The 23,112-nt window shown below is 43.7% G+C and overlaps 1 protein-coding gene across 2 annotated transcripts in view; it reads left to right on the top strand.

The window, feature by feature from the left end:
* Window positions 1-23,112, top strand: part of LOC118387130 (poly(A) polymerase type 3-like) — a 36,607-nt gene that overhangs the window by 1,371 nt on the left and 12,124 nt on the right. For both annotated transcript variants that reach the window (XM_052524179.1, XM_052524180.1), the window contains exons 2-11: window positions 846-1,016; window positions 2,809-2,875; window positions 3,028-3,109; window positions 3,309-3,418; window positions 3,561-3,614; window positions 3,779-3,890; window positions 8,538-8,627; window positions 15,459-15,597; window positions 21,459-21,531; window positions 22,100-22,220. In XM_052524179.1, the coding sequence (XP_052380139.1) occupies window positions 846-1,016; window positions 2,809-2,875; window positions 3,028-3,109; window positions 3,309-3,418; window positions 3,561-3,614; window positions 3,779-3,890; window positions 8,538-8,627; window positions 15,459-15,597; window positions 21,459-21,531; window positions 22,100-22,220 (1,019 nt within the window). The remainder of the gene's footprint in view (window positions 1-845; window positions 1,017-2,808; window positions 2,876-3,027; window positions 3,110-3,308; window positions 3,419-3,560; window positions 3,615-3,778; window positions 3,891-8,537; window positions 8,628-15,458; window positions 15,598-21,458; window positions 21,532-22,099; window positions 22,221-23,112) is intronic.

Below are 23,112 nucleotides of genomic sequence, written 5' to 3'. Positions count from 1 at the left end.
CTGACCACACCGCTCGCCTCACAAAATAAATGTAAACATGCATGTTATTCAATCATTGCACCCACACTGCTCACGTCCTGGTCTGGTGTGGGTGGACAAAACCAACATGCCGCGCGATGGCAGACACATGCATGCCGCCTCGTCTGGTCAGCATGTTAGGCCTCTGTGATGTCATGTCAACATCAAACTGATGTTACATTTACATTACATTTAAGTCATTTAGCAGACGCTCTTATCCAGAGCGACTTACAAATTGGTGCATTCACCTTATGACATCCAGTGGAACAGCCACTTTACAATAGTGCATCTAAATCTTTTAGGGGGGTGAGAAGGATTACTTATCCTATCCCAGTTTGTCAACATCAAACTGTGATGTCATGTCAACATCAAACTGTGATGTCATGTCAACATCAAACTGTGATGTCATGTCAACATCAAACTGTGATGTCATGTCAACATCAAACTGTGATGTCATGTCAACATCAAACTGTAACATTACAGAAGGTCACCAAGTTGATGTTGACTATGTCCTTGGTGGCTCTGTTCAGTCAAAACATTCTAGATAATGAGGTGTCACATCATCAGAATCCATTGAGAAACTTCTGTGTTTTTCCCCACCACCACACCCACAGATGCCACAGCAGGCAATGTATGCTAGGGAGTCAGTATAGAACTAACTTTAAAAGACACACTACACGCAACATTTGTATGTGCTGTGATGCCGTTAGGCACTTTCTGTATGGGTTGTGTTGATGTGTGGATGTTTCTTTGTACAATACCAAGAAATTCCTAATAACATTTGTTACATGGCACATACAAACACATCTGTCCTGTCCTGTTTTCAGTCCAACTGCTAACCAGGTGGCGTTGGGTCGGGAGACTCCCAAACACTATGGGATCACTTCTCCTATCAGCCTGGTCCAAGCTAAGGAGGCTGACCTTGTCCTCACACACAGGCTGACTGAGGCCCTGAAACCGTACGGGGTGTTTGAAGAGGAGCTGGAACTACAACGCAGGTAGGATGGTTGTCACTAGTAAATGGTCATGTTGGAATGGACACTAAGTTATATCAGCTAGTGTCAAGGCCTATGAGGAGGAGGAGAACTTTATCCAATATCTTGCCAGTACATCAGCCAATTATTCTTATGTTGGGGTTTCAGTCAGTACTTGGTAAACTGTATTTAATATATATATATATTTTTTTTAATTACACATTTTAACAAGGCAAGTCAGTTAAGAAAAAATTCCTATTTACAATGACGGCCTACAGGGGAACCGTGGGTTAACTGCCTTGTTCAGGGGCAGAACAATTATTATTTATTTTTTTTACCTCGTCAGCTCGGGGATTCGCTCTAGCAACCTTTCGGTTTCTGGCCCAACGCTCTTAAATACTAGGTTACCTGCCGTGGTTATAAAGTGACATACTTCTATAGTTATTTATGACATATATATTTTTAAAGTCAGATATATTAGACATTTTCTATTTGGCTTTACTGCTGTTACAATTGGCTCATTCATCCCACCTACTCTCCCCTGAAACAATCTATAATGTCTGTCCTATATCTGAAAGATAATAGAAATACGCACTACCGCTCAAAAGTTTGCGCTCACTTAGAAATGTCCTTGCTTTTGAAAGAAAAACACTTTTTTTGTCAAATTGATCAGAAATACAGTGTAGACATTGTTAATGTTGTAAATGACCATTGTAGCTGGAAATTGCTTCTTTTTTTAATGGAATATTTACAGAGGCCCATTATCAGCAACCATCACTCCTGTGTTCCAATGGCACGTTGTGTTAGCTAATCCAAGTTTATCAATTTCAAAGGCTAATTGATCATTAGAAAACACTTTTGCAATTATGTTAGCACAGCTGGAAACTGCTGTTCTGGTTAAAGAAGCAATAAAGCTGGCCTTCTTTAGACTAGTTGAGTATCTGGAGCATCAGCATTTGTGGGTTCGATTAAAGGTTCAAAATGACCAGAAACAAAGACATTTCTTCTGAAACTTGTCAGTCTATTCTTGTTTTGAGAAATGAAGGCTATTCCAGGTGAAAATTTACCAAGAAACTGAAGATCTCCTACAACGCTGTGTACTACTCCCTTCACCGAACAGCGCAAACTAGCTCTAATCAGAATGGAAAGAGGAGTGGGAGGCCCTGGTGCACAAGAGGACAAGTACATTAGACTGTCTAGTGAGGTGTCTTTTTCTCAAACAAGTCCTTAACTGGCAGCTTCATTAAATAGTACCCACAAAACACCAGTCTCAACGTCAACAGGGAAGAGGCGACTCCGGGATACTGGCCTTGTAGGCAGAGTCCTTCTGTCCAGTGTCTGTCTTCTTTTGCCCATCTTAATCTTTTCTTTTTATTGGCCAGTCTGAGATATGACTTTTTCTTTGCAACTCTGCCTAGAAGGCCAGCATCCCGGAGTCGCCTCTTCACTGTTGACGTTGACACTGGTGTTTTGTGGGTAATATTTAATGAAACTGCCAGTTGAGAACATTGATTTTCGGGGTGTCTCATAGACGGACAAACACCTCTCTAGCTTCTGCCATTATTTTTGCATCCAATGCAAAAAATAAATATAAAATAATATATTTATTATTATTATTAATATATATATATATGCTGAAATCTAATTAGCATAATACAAATAATCACACACAAAAATACACCAGTTTAAGCTAGAGAGATATATCTTTTTTTATGATGCTAATTACACTTCAGCAGGGGCGTGAACATCGACTTGGGGGGTTAAACGTCAACGTACCACAGACTTCCTCTAAATCATGCCTTTTTATTTTCCATAGAATACACGTGCTGGGAAAACTGAACACACTGGTGAAGGGATGGATCCGTGACGTCAGTGAGACAAAGGTATGATTTTACACTATAAAAGGGAATAGTGTGCGATTTGGTATGCAGTTTTATAATATTTGGTTGATATGGCAACCGCATGGCACTGTTTACCTACCATGATGCGACAGTTTGTAAGGATTGTATGTACGGATTGTGTTATTTTCTCCTAGAATCTGCCTGCCTCGGTGATCGAGTCTGTTGGAGGGAAGATATTCACATTTGGGTCGTACAGGTTAGGAGTTCACACTAAAGGTACATGTTATGTCCACTTTTCACTGCAAAAGTTACAGTAAAGAGTTGTTGTCCGACAGGAATGCTAATTTTCAGTTCAAAACATGTTCATGTTTGGTACCTACTGAACACGACTACCAACCACACAGGTTCAAAAGTCCTGAAAACATATGACCACAGGGTTTACATCTAAACAAGGTCTTCTGTCCTCGTCTTCTAGGGGCAGACATTGACGCCCTGTTTGTGGCTCCTCGACATGTGGAGAGAACAGACTTCTTCTCCTCGTTCCTGGACAAGCTGAAGGAGCAGGAGGAAGTCAAGGATTTGAGGGTGGGCATTGTATTGGTAGAGTGAGACTTGTGTTGGTAGTAGGTGAGAGTGAAGTGGGTATTGGTAGAGTTAGAGGTAAAGATTCATACCCAAACATGAACAAGGTGCAGACTGTTCATGAACTTCTGTCTTTATTTTCCAGGCTGTTGAGGAGGCATTTGTCCCGGTGATAAAGCTGTCTTTCGACAGCATTGAGGTGTGACATTTGAATTAATTTCTTTATTGTTCATGATTTCTTTATACGCCTAAAATGTGAACATTTGCATTACTGCAAGGAAACCATGCAAAACTTGTTCTGTACATCCAATATTGAGATTTTTTTTTAAAGTGGTACATGAACTGTTTGTTGTGTATTTCTAGATCGACATCCTGTTTGCACGGTTAGCTTTGCAAACAATCCCAAAGAATCTGGACCTTCGAGATGACAGGCTGCTGAAGAACCTTGACATCCGCTGCATTAGGAGTCTCAATGGTAACACTGTTCTCTGTGTGTCCTCTGAGCTTGGGTCCTGATGTGGTTCAGTTGGTGAAAGTGTGGCGTTATCAGCACCAGGGTGATGCATTAAGAGTCTCAATGGTAACACTGCTCTCTGTGTGTCCTCTGAGCTTGGGTCCTGATGTGGTTCAGTTGGTGAACGTGTGGCGTTATCAGCAACAGGGTGATGGGTTCGGTTCCCGCTGGGGTCACAGATACTAAAATGTACAGTGTATTCGGGAAAGTATTCAGACCCCTTGACTTTCTCTACATTTTATATTACAGCCTTATTCTAAAATGTATTAAATTGTTTCTTCCCCTCAATCTACACGCACTAGCCTATAATGACAAAACACATTTTTAGTTGTTAATTTATTTAGAAAAAAATGCATATCACATTTACGTAAATATTCAGACTCTTTACTCTGTACTTTGTTGAAGCACCTTTGGCAGCAATTACAGCCTCAAGTCTTTGACACTTGAGTATGACACTACAAGCTTGGCACACCAGTATTTGGTGACATTCTCCCATCATTCTCTGCAGATCCTCTCCAGCTCTGTCAGGTTGGATGGGGAGCATCGCTGCACAGCTATTTTCAAGTCTTCAAGTTCGAGCTCTGGCTGGGCCACTTAAGGACATTCGGAGACTTGTTCTAAAGCCACTTCTGCATTGTCTTGGCTGTGTGCTTAGGGTCGTTGTCCTGTTGGAAGGCCCCAGTCTGGGGTCCTGAGTGTTCTGAAGCAGGTTTTCATGAAGGATCTCTCTGTACTTTGCTCCGTTCATCTTTCCCTCAATCCTGACTAGTCTCCCAGTCCCTGCCGCTGAAAAACATCTCCACAGCAAGATGCTGCCACCACCATGCTTCATCGTAGGGATTGTGCCAGGTTTCCTCCAGACGTGACGCTTGGCATTCAGGCCAAAGAGTTCAATCTTGGTTTCATCAGACCAGAGAGTCTTGTTTCTCATGGCCTGAGAGTCCTTTAGGTACCTTTTGGCAATGCCTTTTTACTGAGGAATGGCTTCAATCTGGCCACTCTACCATAATGGCCTAATTGGTGTGGAGCGCTGCGGAGATAGATGTCCTTCTGGAAGGTTTTCCCATCTCCACAGAGGAACTCTGGAGCTCTGTTTAAGTTACCATCGGGTTCTTGGTCACCTTCCTGACCCCCCTTCTCCCCCAGTTTGGCCGGGCGGCCAGCTCTAGGAAGGGTCTTGGTGGTTTCAAACTTGTTCCATTTAAGAATGATGGAGGCCACTGTGTTCCTGGGGACCTTCAATGCTGCAGACAGTTTTTGGTATCCTTCCCCAGATCTGTGCCTCAACACCATCCTGTCTCGGGGCTCTACAGACAATTCCTTTGACCTCATGGCTTGGTTTTTGCTCTGACATGCACTGTCAACTGTGGGACCTTTTTATATAGACAGGTGTGTGCCTTTCCAAATCATGTCCAATCAATTGAATTTACCACAGGTGGACTCCAATCAAGTTGTTAAAACCTCTCACGGATTATCAACGGAATCAGGATGCACCTGAGCTCCATTTTGAGTCTCATAACAAAAAAAAGGGTCTGAATACTTACGTAACTAAGTTATTTCTGTTTTTATTTTGAATACATTTGCAAACGATTCTAAAACCTGGTTTTGCTTTGTCATTATGTGGTATTGTGTGTAGATTGATGAAAAAAAAATAATATTAATTTAATCCATTTTAGAATGAAGCTGTAGTATAACAAAATGTAGAAAAAGTAAAGGGGTTGGAATACTTTCCAAATGTTCTGCATGTGCTGTGTATTTACTGTACTGTAAGTAATTTAGGATTAAATAATATGCTGAATGGTATCTCACTACACTGATCCAAGTTAGAAACAGTCTGTTTTGAATGGTCGAAAGGCCTCTTAACGATTTGGTTGTTGACTCACCGGTAACCGTAACTACAGCTGGTTGAAAGCAACTGCTGTGTTGTAGGTTTCAAGTGTTCTCTGCATTGTTGTAGCCTAATAGTCTGTCTCTATTGTGACTGTGGGTTAGTTACGGGGATACATTGTAGCCTAACTGTCTGTCTCAGAGGTCGGCCGATTAAATCAAATCAAATCAAATTTATTTATATAGCCCTTCGTACATCAGCTGATATCTCAAAGTGCTGTACAGAAACCCAGCCTAAAACCCCAAACAGCAAACAATGCAGGTGTAAAAGCACGGTGGCTAGGAAAAACTCCCTAGAAAGGCCAAAACCTAGGAAGAAACCTAGAGAGGAACCGGGCTATGTGGGGTGGCCAGTCCTCTTCTGGCTGTGCCGGGTAGAGATTATAACAGAACATGACCAAGATGTTCAAATGTTCATAAATGACCAGCATGGTCGAATAATAATAAGGCAGAACAGTTGAAACTGGAGCAGCAGCACAGTCAGGTGGACTGGGGACAGCAAGGAGCCTTCATGTCAGGTAGTCCTGGGGCACGGTCCTAGGGCTCAGGTCAGTTGAAACTGGAGCAGGAGCATGGCCAGGTGGACTGGGGACAGCAAGGAGTCCTCATGTCAGGTAGTCCTGGGACATGGTCCTAGGGCTCAGGTCCTCCGAGAGAGAGAAAGAAAGAGAGAAGGAGAGAATTAGAGAACGCACACTTAGATTCACACAGGACACCGAATAGGACAGGAGAAGTACTCCAGATATAACAAACTGACCCTAGCCCCCGACACATAAACTACTGTTTATGATTTTTCTACGCCGATACCGATTATTGAAGGACCAAAAAAGGCCGCTGCCGATTAATCTGACATTTTTTTTAAATAATAGTAATAAATAATACAAAATAAATAAATATATAATACATTTATTTGTAATAATGACAATTACAACAATACTGAATGAACACTTTAACTTAACTTAATATAATACACCAATAACATCAATTTAGCCTCAAATAAATAATGAAACATGTTCAATTTGGTTTAAATATTGCAAAAGCAAAGTGTTGGAGAAGAAAGTAAAAGTGCAATATGTGCTGTGTAAGAAAGCTAACGTTTAAGTTCCTTGCTCAGAACATGAGAACATATGAAAGCTGGTGGTTCCTTTTAACATGAGACTTCAATATTCCAAGGTAAGAGGTTTTAGGTTGTAGTTAATATTGTATTTATAGGACTATTTCTCTCTATACCATTTGTATTCCATATACCTTTGGCTATTGGATGTTCTTATATGCACTTTAGTATTGCCAGTGTAACAGTATAGCTTCCGTCCCTCTCCTCGCCCCTAGCCTTTGGTCATTTAATATGGTCAAATATGGAAACTATCATTTCGAAAACAAAACGTTTATTCTTTCAGTGAAATACGGAACCGTTCCGTGTTTTATCTAACAGGTGGCATCCCTAAGTCTAAAGATTGCTGTTACATTGCACAACCTTCAATGTTATGTCATAATTAAGTACAATTCTGGCAAATTAGTTCGCAGCTAGCCAGGCGGCCCAAACTGTTGCATATACACTGGCTCTGCGTGCAATGAATGCAAGAGAAGTGACACAATTTCACCTGGTTAATATTGCCTGCTAACCTGGATTTCCTTTAGCTAAATATGCAGGTTTAAAAATATGTACTTCTGTGTATTGATTTTAAGAAAGGCATTGATGTTTATGGTTAGGTACAGTCGTGCAACGATTGTGCTTTTTTCGCAAATGCGATTTTGTTAAATCGTCCCCCGTTTTTGGGGAAGTTGGCTGTCTTTGTTAGGAAGAAATAGTCTTCACAGTTCGCAACGAGCCAGGCGGCTCAAACTGCTGCATATACCCTGACTGTTGCAAGAGAAGTGTCACAATTTACCTAGTTAAAAGAAATTCATGTTAGCAGGCAATATTAACTAAATATGCAGATTTAAAAAGATATACTTGTGTATTGATTTTAAGAAAGGCATTGATGTTTATGGTTAGGTACACGTTGGAGCAAAGACGGCCCTTTTCCGCGAATGCGCACCGCATCGATTATATGCAACGCAGGACACGCTAGATAACTACACATGGTTGATGATATTACTAGTTTAACTAGTGATTATGATTGATTGAATGATTGTTTTTTATAAGATAAGTTTAATGCTAGCTAGCAACTTACCGTGGCTTCTTACTGCATTCGCATAACAGGCAGGCTCCTCGTGGAGTGCAATGTAATCAGGTGGTTAGATTAACTGAAAGGTTGCAAGATTGAATCCCCGAGCTGACGAGGTAAAAATCTGTCATTCTGCCCCTGAACAAGGCAGTTAACCCACCGTTCCTAGGCCGTCATTGAAAATAAGAATGTGTTCTTAACTGACTTGCCTCGTTAAAATAAAAGGTGTGGGGAAAAAAAGTCGTCCAAATCGGTGTCGATATACCGATTTCCGATTGTTATGAAAACTTGAAATTGGCCCCAATTAATCGGCCATTCCGATTAATCGGTCGACCTCTAATCTCTATTGTGACTGTGGGTTAGTTACGGGGATGCGTTGTAGCCTAACAGTCTGTCTCTATTGTGACTGGGTTAGTTACGGGGATGCGTTGTAGCCTAACAGTCTGTCTCTATTGTGACTGTGGATTAGTTACGGGGATACGTTGTAGCCTAACAGTCTGTCTCTATGGCGACTGTGGGTTAGTTGGGGACAATAATGACGTTGTGTTTTCAGGTTGCAGAGTTACAGATGAGATCCTCCATCTTGTACCCAACATTGAGAACTTCAGACTGACTCTGAGGACCATCAAGCTGTGGGCTAAACGTGAGTTGGATCTGTAGTATTGTTGTTGCATAGGAGGGAAAGTCATTTGTCTTGGTGGAAAACAGAACTGTGTGTGTTGAGTCAGTATCTTCCATAAGCGCATGTGTGTGTTCACCTGCTCGTATGTATCGGTCCCTGTTTTTGTGTGTGTAACACTGAGTGACTGAGACTGTTGTGGCTAGACAGGTTGGGAGTATCTCACTCATTCTCACCTTGCCCTCTTTTCACACAAACAATCAACTAATGACATGTCAACATGCTGGGCCCAAACTGAGCTCCTATTTCCTAAACAGGATTATCCTGCCTAAAAGAAACCGTGTCATGGCATTTTTACACACAGGACAGACCTCAAGCCTCATTGCCATGGTGAATTTGTTTGGCTTGCATATTCTGACTTTCCAATCATAATTCTGACTTTCCAATCATAATTCTGACTTTCCAATCATAATTCTGACTTTCCAATCATAATTCTGACTTTAATTCTGACTTTCCAATCATAATTCTGACTTTCCAATCATAATTCTGACTAATTCTGACTTTCCAATCATAATTCTGACTTTCCAATCATATTCTGCCTTTCCAATCATATTTTGTCTTGCGGGAACAGCAAGACAATGAAAGCCGCAGAGCGAGTCACTCACTGGCATGTAAGGCCAGTCAGGTGCAGGTACTGAATCTGATTCTCTAGCTGTGACTGTAGTTATTTTATTTTTTAAATTGTGTAAAACTAAGCCCAATCTAAAAACATCCCCTTCGACCCCCAACCCTTTAGTTCTATTTAGAAGCTAGATGGCTGTTAGAGATATGGCATAGGATTCGCCAAGCTTATTGGGAGACGAGGCAGAACCGTCAAGGAATTACAGCTGAATTTCAGGACCAGCTAACTTACACTGGTGCCTGGTGATCATTCATGTACGGCCAAATAGCTCACTCACCATCAAATGTGAATCGGCTTGAATACTATAGATGTGATGAATATATATTTTTCTTTGCGCTTTGAAACTGCCGTTTTAATCGGGTTTTCCATTTAAAGCGACAAATAAAATTCCAAGTGATTTAAAGTTGTCATTCTCTGACCACCCGGCTGGTCTCGACTGCTCATCCTGGTCTTATACCTGGCCAGACTCAAATTCTGAGGATTGATTTGGGCTGGACAAGACATTAGACATGGTTGTGGAAACTACTGGAGAATCCACTGGCCATGTGAAATGTAGTTGGTGTGAGGTTTTTCTAAAATAAGACAGCAGGAAGATGGGTAAGCTGCTTCTCTGAGCCTGCAGGAAGATGGGTAGGCTGCTTCTCTGAGCCAGCAGGAAGATGGGTAGGCTGCTTCTCTGAGCCAGCAGGAAGATGGGTAGGCTGCTTCTCTGAGCCTGCAGGAAGATGGGTAGGCTGCTTCTCTGAGCCTGCAGGAAGATGGGTAAGCTGCTTCTCTGAGCCAGCAGGAAGATGGGTAGGCTGCTTCTCTGAGCCTGCAGGAAGATGGGTAGGCTGCTTCTCTGAGCCTGCAGGAAGATGGGTAAGCTGCTTCTCTGAGCCAGCAGGAAGATGGGTAGGCTGCTTCTCTGAGCCAGCAGGAAGATGGGTAGGCTGCTTCTCTGAGCCAGCAGGAAGATGGGTAGGCTGCTTCTCTGAGCCTGCAGGAAGATGGGTAGGCTGCTTCTCTGAGCCAGCAGGAAGATGGGTAGGCTGCTTCTCTGAGCCTGCAGGAAGATGGGTAAGCTGCTTCTCTGAGCCAGCAGGAAGATGGGTAGGCTGCTTCTCTGAGCCTGCAGGAAGATGGGTAGGCTGCTTCTCTGAGCCTGCAGGAAGATGGGTAGGCTGCTTCTCTGAGCCAGCAGGAAGATGGGTAGGCTGCTTCTCTGAGCCTGCAGGAAGATGGGTAGGCTGCTTCTCTGAGCCTGCAGGAAGATGGGTAAGCTGCTTCTCTGAGCCAGCAGGAAGATGGGTAGGCTGCTTCTCTGAGCCTGCAGGAAGATGGGTAGGCTGCTTCTCTGAGCCTGCAGGAAGATGGGTAGGCTGCTTCTCTGAGCCAGCAGGAAGATGGGTAAGCTGCTTCTCTGAGCCTGCAGGAAGATGGGTAGGCTGCTTCTCTGAGCCTGCAGGAAGATGGGTAGGCTGCTTCTCTGAGCCAGCAGGAAGATGGGTAGGCTGCTTCTCTGAGCCTGCAGGAAGATGGGTAGGCTGCTTCTCTGAGCCTGCAGGAAGATGGGTAGGCTGCTTCTCTGAGCCTGCAGGAAGATGGGTAGGCTGCTTCTCTGAGCCAGCAGGAAGATGGGTAGGCTGCTTCTCTGAGCCTGCAGGAAGATGGGTAGGCTGCTTCTCTGAGCCTGCAGGAAGATGGGTAGGCTGCTTCTCTGAGCCAGCAGGAAGATGGGTAGGCTGCTTCTCTGAGCCTGCAGGAAGATGGGTAGGCTGCTTCTCTGAGCCAGCAGGAAGATGGGTAGGCTGCTTCTCTGAGCCAGCAGGAAGATGGGTAGGCTGCTTCTCTGAGCCTGCAGGAAGATGGGTAGGCTGCTTCTCTGAGCCAGCAGGAAGATGGGTAGGCTGCTTCTCTGAGCCTGCAGGAAGATGGGTAGGCTGCTTCTCTGAGCCTGCAGGAAGATGGGTAGGCTGCTTCTCTGAGCCTGCAGGAAGATGGGTAGGCTGCTTCTCTGAGCCTGCAGGAAGATGGGTAGGCTGCTTCTCTGAGCCTGCAGGAAGATGGGTAAGCTGCTTCTCTGAGACAGCAGGAAGATGGGTAGGCTGCTTCTCTGAGCCAGCAGGAAGATGGGTAGGCTGCTTCTCTGAGCCTGCAGGAAGATGGGTAGGCTGCTTCTCTGAGCCTGCAGGAAGATGGGTAGGCTGCTTCTCTGAGACAGCAGGAAGATGGGTAGGCTGCTTCTCTGAGCCTGCAGGAAGATGGGTAGGCTGCTTCTCTGAGCCAGCAGGAAGATGGGTAGGCTGCTTCTCTGAGCCTGCAGGAAGATGGGTAGGCTGCTTCTCTGAGCCTGCAGGAAGATGGGTAAGCTGCTTCTCTGAGCCTGCAGGAAGATGGGTAGGCTGCTTCTCTGAGCCTGCAGGAAGATGGGTAGGCTGCTTCTCTGAGCCAGCAGGAAGATGGGTAAGCTGCTTCTCTGAGCCTGCATGGGTATGTGTGCCACTGTCTGGAACAGTGTAAACAACACTGAACAAATTAAGTAATCCCAGAGGAGCTATTCCAACAGGCTTCCAAAGCTTCATCACAGGAAAGATGATACAGTTGCTTTAGCCGACATGTTGCGATTTATTTGTTTAATTATTTAAGCCCCCCCCCCCTATTTTATTTTAAAACCAAAAATATTTTTTGTATTTAAAGGTATGAATGACTTGTATGCTGTGTGATGACACAAACAAATGAATGTTTTATATTGAAGTATAGGCCCAGGTAAGTTACGTTATAACAGCTAAACAGGACGTGCTCACGGGATATTTAGATGGTGGTTATACAAGCTTGGTCTACTTGTGGGGATGATTGTAGCCTGATATTAAGAAGGAGGGTAGGAGGAGTTGGCGCTGTGTACGTATTAGGCCAGTGTCTGTCAAACAGGTGCTGTTAGATTAGCAGGGCCTAAAACACCCTCCACCTGCCAGTGCCTGGCTGGATCTGTGATATTTTGGTCACAAAAAAATGAAATGGAAACAATATACCACATTTATTTCTCACTAGAAATACATTTGTTTTAGGAAGATTTTACAAAGGATCATTTTTTGTTGTTGTGTTTTGTTGGTTTAATTTTAGCGTAATAAAAATATTTTATCTGGTTAAAAGTCTTGAGTGGCTGTTAGATTTTTACATGTGTTTGGTGGACCTACAGATTAGCCCTCTAAAGAATCCTGATCGTTTAGAACCGTGTAAACACTAAATACAATCTGAGATATCCTGGAGAGTTGTTACATCATTTTTACGCCTTTATTACATCATGGCAAAAGATTTTTAAAAACCGTTGAATTGGTGAAATCGCTTTATCTGACAGATGCTGTGTGAATCTTAGAGCTCACGGAATCACTAGTAAACAAACCTCAACAGAACCAGGATCCGTCTCATTTCTGAAGATATTTATGGATGTGTTTATAAATCCTGGCACATTTTTAACAGGTGATTTATAACTAAGTTGGGGTTTACTCACTCCTCTGACTTTTCTTAAGGAAAGGGCTGTTTCCCCTGTCTCCTCCCTCCACATTGTTCTCATGATTGGGACCTGTTAGTGGTATTTCTCTTCTTCCGTTTAAACGTTCACAACCCTAATGTATGTACTGCTGTCACGACTACTACAACTCACCTCTATTCTGCTATATATATATATATAATACATATAATACATATATAATACATATACATACACCTAATGTTATGTTATTGTTCTCCTCCAGGCCATAACATCTACAGTAGGCTCTGCATCTGTCCTCGTGCTCCTAGACCTTAGTGCTGCTTTTGATACCATCGATCACCACATTCTTTTGGAGAGATTGGAAACCCAAATTGGTCTACACGGACAAGTTCTGGCCTGGTTTAGATCTTATCTGTCGGAAAGATATCAGTTTGTCTCTGTGAATGGTTTGTCCTCTGACAAATCAACTGTACATTTCGGTGTTCCTCAAGGTTCTGTTTTAGGACCACTATTGTTTTCACTATATATTTTACCTCTTGGGGATGTTATTCGAAAACATAATGTAAACTTTCACTGCTATGCGGATGACACACAGCTGTACATTTCAATGAAACATGGTGAAGCCCCAAAATTGCCCTCGCTAGAAGCATGTGTTTCAGACATAAGGAAGTGGATGGCTGCAAACTTTCTACTATTAAACTCGGACAAAACAGAGATGCTTGTTCTAGGTCCCAAGAAACAAAGAGATCTTCTGTTGAATCTGACAATTAATCTTAATGGTTGTACAGTCGTCTCAAATAAAACTGTGAAGGACCTCGGCGTTACTCTGGACCCTGATCTCTCTTTTGAAGAACATATCAAGACCATTTCGAGGACAGCTTTTTTCCATCTACGTAACATTGCAAAAATCAGAAACTTTCTGTCCAAAAATGATGCAGAAAAATTAATCCATGCTTTTGTCACTTCTAGGTTAGACTACTGCAATGCTCTATTTTCCGGCTACCCGGATAAAGCACTAAATAAACTTCAGTTAGTGCTAAATACGGCTGCTAGAATCCTGACTAGAACCAAAAAATTTGATCATATTACTCCAGTGCTAGCCTCTCTACACTGGCTTCCTGTCAAAGCAAGGGCTGATTTCAAGGTTTTACTGCTAACCTACAAAGCATTACATGGGCTTGCTCCTACCTACCTCTCTGATTTGGTCCTGCCGTACATACCTACACGTACGCTACGGTCACAAGACGCAGGCCTCCTAATTGTCCCTAGAATTTCTAAGCAAACAGCTGGAGGCAGGGCTTTCTCCTATAGAGCTCCATTTTTATGGAACGGTCTGCCTACCCATGTCAGAGACGCAAACTCGGTCTCAACCTTTAAGTCTTTACTGAAGACTCATCTCTTCAGTGGGTCATATGATTGAGTGTAGTCTGGCCCAGGAGTGGGAAGGTGAACGGAAAGGCTCTGGAGCAACGAACCGCCCTTGCTGTCTCTGCCTGGCCGGTTCCCCTCTTTCCACTGGGATTCTCTGCCTCTAACCCTGTTACGGGGCTGAGTCACTGGCTTGCTGGGGCTCTCTCGTGCCGTCCCTGGGGGGTGCGTCACCTGGGTGGGTTGATTCACTGTTGTGGTCGGCCTGTCTGGGTTGCCCCCCTTGGGTTGTACCGTGGCGGAGATCTTTGTGGGCTATACTCGGCCTTGTCTCAGGATGGTAAGTTGGTGGTTGAAGATATCCCTCTAGTGGTGTGGGGGATGTGCTTTGGCAAAGTGGGTGGGGTTATATCCTTCCTGTTTGGCCCTGTCCGGGGTGTCCTCGGATGGGGCCACAGTGTCTCCTGAACCCTCCTGTCTCAGCCTCCAGTATTTATGCTGCAGTAGTTTATGTGTCGGGGGCTAGGGTCAGTTTGTTATATCTGGAGTACTTCTCCTGTCCTATTCGGTGTCCTGTGTGAATCTAAGTGTGCGTTCTCTAATTCTCTCCTTCTCTCTTTCTTTCTCTCTCTCGGAGGACCTGAGCCCTAGGACCATGTCCCAGGACTACCTGACATGAGGACTCCTTGCTGTCCCCAGTCCACCTGGCCATGCTCCTGCTCCAGTTTCAACTGACCTGAGCCCTAGGACCGTGCCCCAGGACTACCTGACATGAAGGCTCCTTGCTGTCCCCAGTCCACCTGACTGTGCTGCTGCTCCAGTTTCAACTGTTCTGCCTTATTATTATTCGACCATGCTGGTCATTTATGAACATTTGAACATCTTGGTCATGTTCTGTTATAATCTCTACCCGGCACAGCCAGAAGAGGACTGGCCACCCCACATAGCCCGGTTCCTCTCTAGGTTTCTTCCTAGGTTTTGGCCTTTCTAGGGAGTTTTCCTAGCCACCGTGCTTTTACACCTGCATTGTTTGCTGTTTGGGGTTTTAGGCTGGGTTTCTGTACAGCACTTTGAGATATCAGCTGATGTACGAAGGGCTATATAAATAAATTTGATTTGATTTGAGTAACATCCTGGGCCATGCTGGTAGCCAGGACCTACCAGCTCTACCCAACACCATTTTATATATACACACCTAATGTTATGTTATTGTTCTCCTCCAGGCCATAACATCTACAGTAACATCCTGGGCCATGCTGGTAGCCAGGACCTACCAGCTCTACCCAACACCATTTTATATATACACACCTAATGTTATGTTATTCTCCTCCAGGCCATAACATCTACAGTAACATCCTGGGCTTCCTGGGTGGTGTCTCCTGGGCCATGCTGGTAGCCAGGACCTGCCAGCTCTACCCCAACGCCGTGGCCTCCACCCTCGTACACAAGTTTTTCCTCGTCTTCTCTAAGTGGTGAGACGTCTCTCTCTTTCAGGCGGAACTCTGTGACCTGTTTTCAGATGGTCATTCGTTTTTCTGTGCTTTGCCAGTGATGTGAGGTGTTTATGAACGAGGGTTTTCCGTGGTGCCGGACAACGTGACCGGGAAGATTGTAAATATACCAAAGATTGTAAATATCCATTTGAGAAATTTACCGGACCCATATGCATTGGGTGCAGAATCCATTAGGGTGTCCAGCCACGATGTTCAGAATGACAGAAATCACTTGTAGATTATGGTAATGCATCTTAACAGAACATACAACACCTGTAATGAAGCAGCCAATAAAATGTTATTTTCAAACATTTGCCAGAATGTAGTTGGCGGGAAAACATCATTCTAAACAGTGTGTCTAGGAAAACACCATTCTAAACAGTGTGTCTAGGAAAACACCATTCTAAACAGTGTGTCTAGGAAAACACCATTCTAAACAGTGTGTCTAGGAAAACACCATTCTAAACAGTGTGTCTAGGAAAACACCATTCTAAACAGTGTGTCTAGGAAAACACCATTCTAAACAGTGTGTCTAGGAAAACACCATTCTAAAACACGTGTGTCTAGGAAAACACCATTCTCAACAGTGTGTCTAGGAAAACACCATTCTCAACAGTGTGTCTAGGAAAACACCATCCTAAACAGTGTGTCTAGTGGTGGGTCTAAGGGTGTAGTGGTGGGTCTAATAGAACAGGAGAGAAATGGTGTAGTGGTGGGTCTAAGGGTGTAGTGGTGGGTCTAATGGTGTAGTGGTGGGTCTAATAGAACAGGAGAGAAATGGTGTAGTGGTGGGTCTAAGGGTGTAGTGGTGGGTCTAAGGGTGTAGTGGTGGGTCTAAGGGTGTAGTGGTGGGTCTAATGGTGTAGTGGTGGGTCTAAGGGTGTAGTGGTGGGTCTAATAGAACAGGAGAGAAATGGTGTAGTGGTGGGTCTAAGGGTGTAGTGGTGGGTCTAAGGGTGTAGTGGTGGGTCTAAGGGTGTAGTGGTGGGTCTAAGGGTGTAGTGGTGGGTCTAATGGTGTAGTGGTGGGTCTAATAGAACAGGAGAGAAATGGTGTAGTGGTGGGTCTAATGGTGTAGTGGTGGGTCTAATGGTGTAGTGGTGGGTCTAATAGAACAGGAGAGAAATGGTGTAGTGGTGGGTCTAATGGTGTAGTGGTGGGTCTAATGGTGTAGTGGTGGGTCTAATGGTGTAGTGGTGGGTCTAATGGTGTAGTGGTGGGTCTAATGGTGTAGTGGTGGGTCTAATGGTGTAGTGGTGGGTCTAAGGGTGTAGTGGTGGGTCTAATGGTGTAGTGGTGGGTCTAATGGTGTAGTGGTGGGTCTAATGGTGTAGTGGTGGGTCTAATAGAACAGGAGAGAAATGGTGTAGTGGTGGGTCTAATGGTGTAGTGGTGGGTCTAATGGTGTAGTGGTGGGTCTAATGGTGTAGTGGTGGGTCTAATAGAACAGGAGAGAAATGGTGTAGTGGTGGGTCTAATGGTGTAGTGGTGGGTCTAATGGTGTAGTGGTGGGTCTAATGGTGTAGTGGTGGGTCTAAGGGTGTAGTGGTGGGTCTAATGGTGTAGTGGTGGGTCTAATGGTGTAGTGGTGGGTCTAATGGTGTAGTGGTGGGTCTAATGGTGTAGTGGTGGGTCTAAGGGTGTAGTGGTGGGTCTAAGGGTGTAGTGGTGGGTCTAAGGGTGTAGTGGTGGGTCTAATGGTGTAGTGGTGGGTCTAATGGTGTAGTGGTGGGTCTAAGGGTGTAGTGGTGGGTCTAATGGTGTAGTGGTGGGTCTAATAGAACAGGAGAGAAATGGTGTAGTGGTGGGTCTAATGGTGTAGTGGTGGGTCTAATGGTGTAGTGGTGGGTCTAAGGGTGTAGTGGTGGGTCTAAGGGTGTAGTGGTGGGTCTAAGGGTGTAGTGGTGGGTCTAATGGTGTAGTGGTGGGTCTAATGGTGTAGTGGTGGGTCTAATGGTGTAGTGGTGGGTCTAATGGTGTAGTGGTGGGTCTAATAGAACAGGAGAGAAATGGTGTAGTGGTGGGTCTAATGGTGTAGTGGTGGGTCTAATGGTGTAGTGGTGGGTCTAATGGTGTAGTGGTGGGTCTAATGGTGTAGTGGTGGGTCTAAGGGTGTAGTGGTGGGTCTAAGGGTGTAGTGGTGGGTCTAAGGGTGTAGTGGTGGGTCTAATGGTGTAGTGGTGGGTCTAAGGGTGTAGTGGTGTGTCTAATGGTGTAGTGGTGGGTCTAATGGTGTAGTGGCGGGTCTAAGGGTGTAGTGGCGGGTCTAAGGGTGTAGTGGCGGGTCTAATGGTGTAGTGGCGGGTCTAATGGTGTAGTGGCGGGTCTAATGGTGTAGTGGCGGGTCTAATGGTGTAGTGGCGGGTCTAATGGTGTAGTGGCGGGTCTAATGGTGTAGTGGCGGGTCTAAGGGTCTAGTGGCGGGTCTAATGGTGTAGTGGCGGGTCTAATGGTGTAGTGGCGGGTCTAATGGTGTAGTGGTGGGTCTAATAGAACAGGAGAGAAATGGTGTAGTGGTGGGTCTAAGGGTGTAGTGGTGGGTCTAAGGGTGTAGTGGTGGGTCTAATGGTGTAGTGGTGGGTCTAATAGAACAGGAGAGAAATGATGTAGTGGTGGGTCTAATGGTGTAGTGGTGGGTCTAATGGTGTAGTGGTGGGTCTAAGGGTGTAGTGGTGGGTCTAAGGGTGTAGTGGTGGGTCTAAGGGTGTAGTGGTGGGTCTAATGGTGTAGTGGTGGGTCTAATGGTGTAGTGGTGGGTCTAATGGTGTAGTGGTGGGTCTAATGGTGTAGTGGTGGGTCTAATAGAACAGGAGAGAAATGGTGTAGTGGTGGGTCTAATGGTGTAGTGGTGGGTCTAATGGTGTAGTGGTGGGTCTAATGGTGTAGTGGTGGGTCTAATGGTGTAGTGGTGGGTCTAAGGGTGTAGTGGTGGGTCTAAGGGTGTAGTGGTGGGTCTAAGGGTGTAGTGGTGGGTCTAATGGTGTAGTGGTGGGTCTAAGGGTGTAGTGGTGTGTCTAATGGTGTAGTGGTGGGTCTAATGGTGTAGTGGCGGGTCTAAGGGTGTAGTGGCGGGTCTAAGGGTGTAGTGGCGGGTCTAATGGTGTAGTGGCGGGTCTAATGGTGTAGTGGCGGGTCTAATGGTGTAGTGGCGGGTCTAATGGTGTAGTGGCGGGTCTAATGGTGTAGTGGCGGGTCTAAGGGTCTAGTGGCGGGTCTAATGGTGTAGTGGCAGGTCTAATGGTGTAGTGGCGGGTCTAATGGTGTAGTGGTGGGTCTAATAGAACAGGAGAGAAATGGTGTAGTGGTGGGTCTAAGGGTGTAGTGGTGGGTCTAAGGGTGTAGTGGTGGGTCTAATGGTGTAGTGGTGGGTCTAATAGAACAGGAGAGAAATGGTGTAGTGGTATATAAAAATATTTCCAACAATGTCTCGATAATCAGCCACCTCAGTGTGAAAGATCAATGAAAGTTATAGACTTACTGCTACATTGGCCTATAGCAGTGATTCTTAACCTGGGTTCGATCATATGAAACTGGTGGGGTTCAGTACCTCCAAGGTTAAGAACCACTGGCCTATAGGCTATGAGTTCCATGCTCTCATTTCTTTAGTCTCCCGAGTGGCTTAGCGGTCTAAGGCACTGCATCTCAGGGCTTTGATGCATCATTACAGGTTTGATTCCAGGCTGTATCACAACCGGTCGTGATTGGAAGTCCCATAGGGCGGCGCACAATTGGCCCAGCGTCGTCTAGGTTTGGCCGGTATAGGCCGTCGATAGTAAATAAGAATGTGTTCTTAATACATTTTTAAAACGTTTTATTTGTTGTTGTGGATCACGATGTGTCAATGTGTCCCTATGGCAGAGGATGATGGTCCCTTATTACTTTACTTCTATAATTGTATGATTAACCACGTGACAGTGATGGAAGAGAGAGCAGAACATTATTATTGAAATGAAACTGTTCCATGAAAATGGGCATATGATCATAACGGGCATATAAAATGGTAGGATCAATTGTAAAACTTGAAACTCACGTGTCGCCTATGTAAAAAAAAAAAAAAAAAAATCTATTTACCTCAAACGTTTCAATTGTCAGATTTTGTTTATAGGCTAATTTGAAGCAAGGTAAGACATGCCTCATTTGGAGAAAAAAAATCAGGTTTCAAACCATTTTAAGTGTGTTTTCGAAATCCATACTGCCTCCAGCTCACATTGTAAAGTGATGGGTCACTCGCTGATTGCATGTTGCCTGCACTTGGTGACTGGGAGGTGCACTTCAATTACCAGTTGAGAGAGAACAAAAATGAATAGCTCTTTTTAATCGTGCAGCAACCAGCTCATGAGCTCCAGGATAAATCCTGCTCAAAATATGCTGTGGGTCTAATGGCATAGTGCACATGTGATAGTTGTGTTGGATAATGTTCGGTTCTGAACAAACAGAGTAGAAAAAGCTCAAACCAAGTTGAATCATCCACTGGGTCATACCGCTGCTGAGACATGATTCCTCAGAAACTGGTCTGCCTTATCAAGAACTGACACTAACTACACTGTTGCCCTTTGCCTCCCTCCTTAGGAACATGCATATTCAACAATAACACATTTTAACAGAATAGGATCTTTCTGCACTCCCCCTTGTTCTCACTCAGTAACTTTCCACACACCTTTTTTCACACCTAGTTCCTATTTACCTTCCTTGACACCTGTCATACTGTATGCATTCCTTATACATGTGACATAATCAATAAGTTCTGGTATGGTAACCTGAACAAGTATGTTTCACGCTAGAATCCAACAATAAATAGATGCATGATAACTAAGGAAAGTCCATTTAATTCCACTCCATTATACTAAATATATAGACATATATATATATATATATATATATATATATATATATATAGATGGAAATGGATTTGACAGTCATGCTTATTGGTCAATAGTGGGACTGTTTAGTATAATGGAGTGGAATTAAATGGACTTTCCTTAGTTATATATATATATATAGCTATTTAAAAAATTTTTTTTTTTTTTTTTTGCTCCCTGTCATTTTCCGGCAACTGTTTTATTTATTTGTCTTTTTAAATAAAACAATTTAGGGCCAAAGCCGTCATTTCCCGCCTACCAGAAACCCCGTTATGAAGCGGGATTTAATAGACACCCTTTCTATATTATGGTCAGGGATTGTTCTGCCATTCTAGTCCTTAGGGGACTGCCTAAATTGATTTTTGGGGTCGACTAAAACCACAGGTTATCTTTTCTACATTCTATATATTTTTTTTAAATATCATCTAGTCTTTCAGAACTAACAATCACCAAAATAAAAGCAAGACAGTCGGAGAATTGAAAATTCCAAAAACAATGAATTTAGCTGTGTTCATTTTGTTATGTTTGAGCAAAAGAACACAGCATTATGCATGGCAAAATGCACAGAAATGCAGGAAACATCTTTTAAAACTGCAACATTTTCACTCGGCTCCATGGCAAAATGTGTAGAATTGCAGAAAATTAGCTTTAAAAAAATACAAAAAATACAACTTTGCTCTATAGAGATATTTATAGAATTGGGGCAATTGGCTTAAGAATGCAATATCTCTACAGTGCCAAGATGGAGGCCTCTAAAATGTAGCTGTGCCGACGGTCCTTGTTGCCATGCCCCTCTGCCCTTTTTGATCCAGAGAAACCCTGATTGTCATCACATTTTCTCAGTCCTTGGTGCTTTTGGCAGCCTTAATTACTCCTGTATTTCTAAGGAACATAGCGAAACAAGATGGCTAGTGCAAAGGATTGGCTGACTGATGCTATACTTGGTCTGTATCATCACACTGAACTTGTGTTGTGTTGCAGGGAATGGCCCAACCCTGTTCTCCTGAAGCAGCCAGAGGACTGCAACCTGAACCTGCCAGTCTGGGACCCCAGGGTAATGTTGGTCATGCTGATACAAGTCCTTTCCTGAGCAACACTAATAGATCAAGGACTGTCATAAACTTAACTGCCTAGAGCATTTTACTAGCTGAGCTGCCAACTAAAGTGAGTTTTTAATTTTTTAAATAAATCTAAATATTTGTATTTATGTATTTTTTAAAAAGCGGTTATAAACACCCGTTCCTCCAAGACACAGACACATCCCACTTGTATCAACCATTTAAAGTCTAGGGCCAGGGGTTTTACCTGTGATCTCAACCCCCGAGTCAGTTACTTATTTCATCTGTTCCACTACAAACAATTTGATTCAACTGCATTTGAGGCTTAATATATCATACAACTGACTGAATTGAAATGAAATTGACTCCAACCCTGCTAGAGGCCCTATATTCCCATTTAAGATATGACTGAATTGAAATGAAATTGACTCCAACCCTGCTAGAGGCCCTATATTCCCATGTAAGATATGACTGAATTGAAATGAAATTGACTCCAACCCTGCTAGAAGCCCTATATTACCATGTAGGATATAACTCTGAGAATGTGTTACTGTGTTGTTCCAGGTGACCCCCAGTGACCGGTACCACCTGATGCCCATCATCACACCAGCCTACCCCCAGCAGAACTCCACCTACAACGTCTCCGTCTCCACACGGGCTGTCATGGTGGACGAGTTCAAACAGGGTCCGTTGGCCGTCTCGATTTCTAACTTTTATACACAAACTGTTGCATCCACAGGCCCCTCTGTGCTCTTTTTATACAAAACTCCTCATATCAGTGTCCTAACTTCAGAGACTTGAGTGAGAAACTTACTCAAACATTCACATAAATTATACATTGATGTCAAAGGGAAGTTTCATCAAATGTAAGTTTTGCATATCAAGTCAATTCCATCTAGTCTGGCCTTTTTTAGTTATTTTTTTGAAGGGGTTCCTTTTTATATATTTTTAATTTAACCTTTATTTAACCAGGCAAGTCGGTTAAGAACACATTCTTATTTTCAATGACAGTCTACGAACGGTGGGTTAACTGCCTGTTCAGGGGCAGAATGACAGATTTTGTACCTTGTCAGCTCGTGGATTCACTCTTGCAACCTTACGGTTAACTAGTCCAACGCTCTAACCAACTGATTACATTACACTTCCACGAGGAGCCTGCCTGTTACACGAATGCAGTAAGCCAAGGTAAGTTGCTAGCTAGCATTAAACTTATCTTATAAAAAACAATCAATCAATCATAATCACTAGTTAACATCGCATGGTTGATGATATTACTAGTTTATCTAGCATGTCAAGCGTTGCATATAATCGATGCGGTGCGTATTCGTGAAAAAGGACTGTCGTTGCTCCAACGTGTATCTATCTAACCATAAACATCAATGCCTTTCTTAAAATCAATACACAGAAATATATATTTTTAAACCTGCATATTTAGCTAAAAGAAATCCAGGTTAGCAGGCAATATTAACCAGGTGAAATTGTGTCACTTCTCTTGCATGCAGAGTCAGGGCAACAGTTTGGGTCGCCTAATTTGCCAGAATTTTACGTAATTATGACATAACATTGAAGGTTGTGCA

Source organism: Oncorhynchus keta, chromosome 8 (assembly GCF_023373465.1).
Source record: "Oncorhynchus keta strain PuntledgeMale-10-30-2019 chromosome 8, Oket_V2, whole genome shotgun sequence".
In the NCBI taxonomy this organism is placed as follows: Eukaryota; Metazoa; Chordata; class Actinopteri; order Salmoniformes; family Salmonidae; genus Oncorhynchus; species Oncorhynchus keta.
The sequence above is the reverse complement of the archived record's forward strand: the minus strand, read 5'-3'. Positions and strand labels throughout refer to the sequence as shown.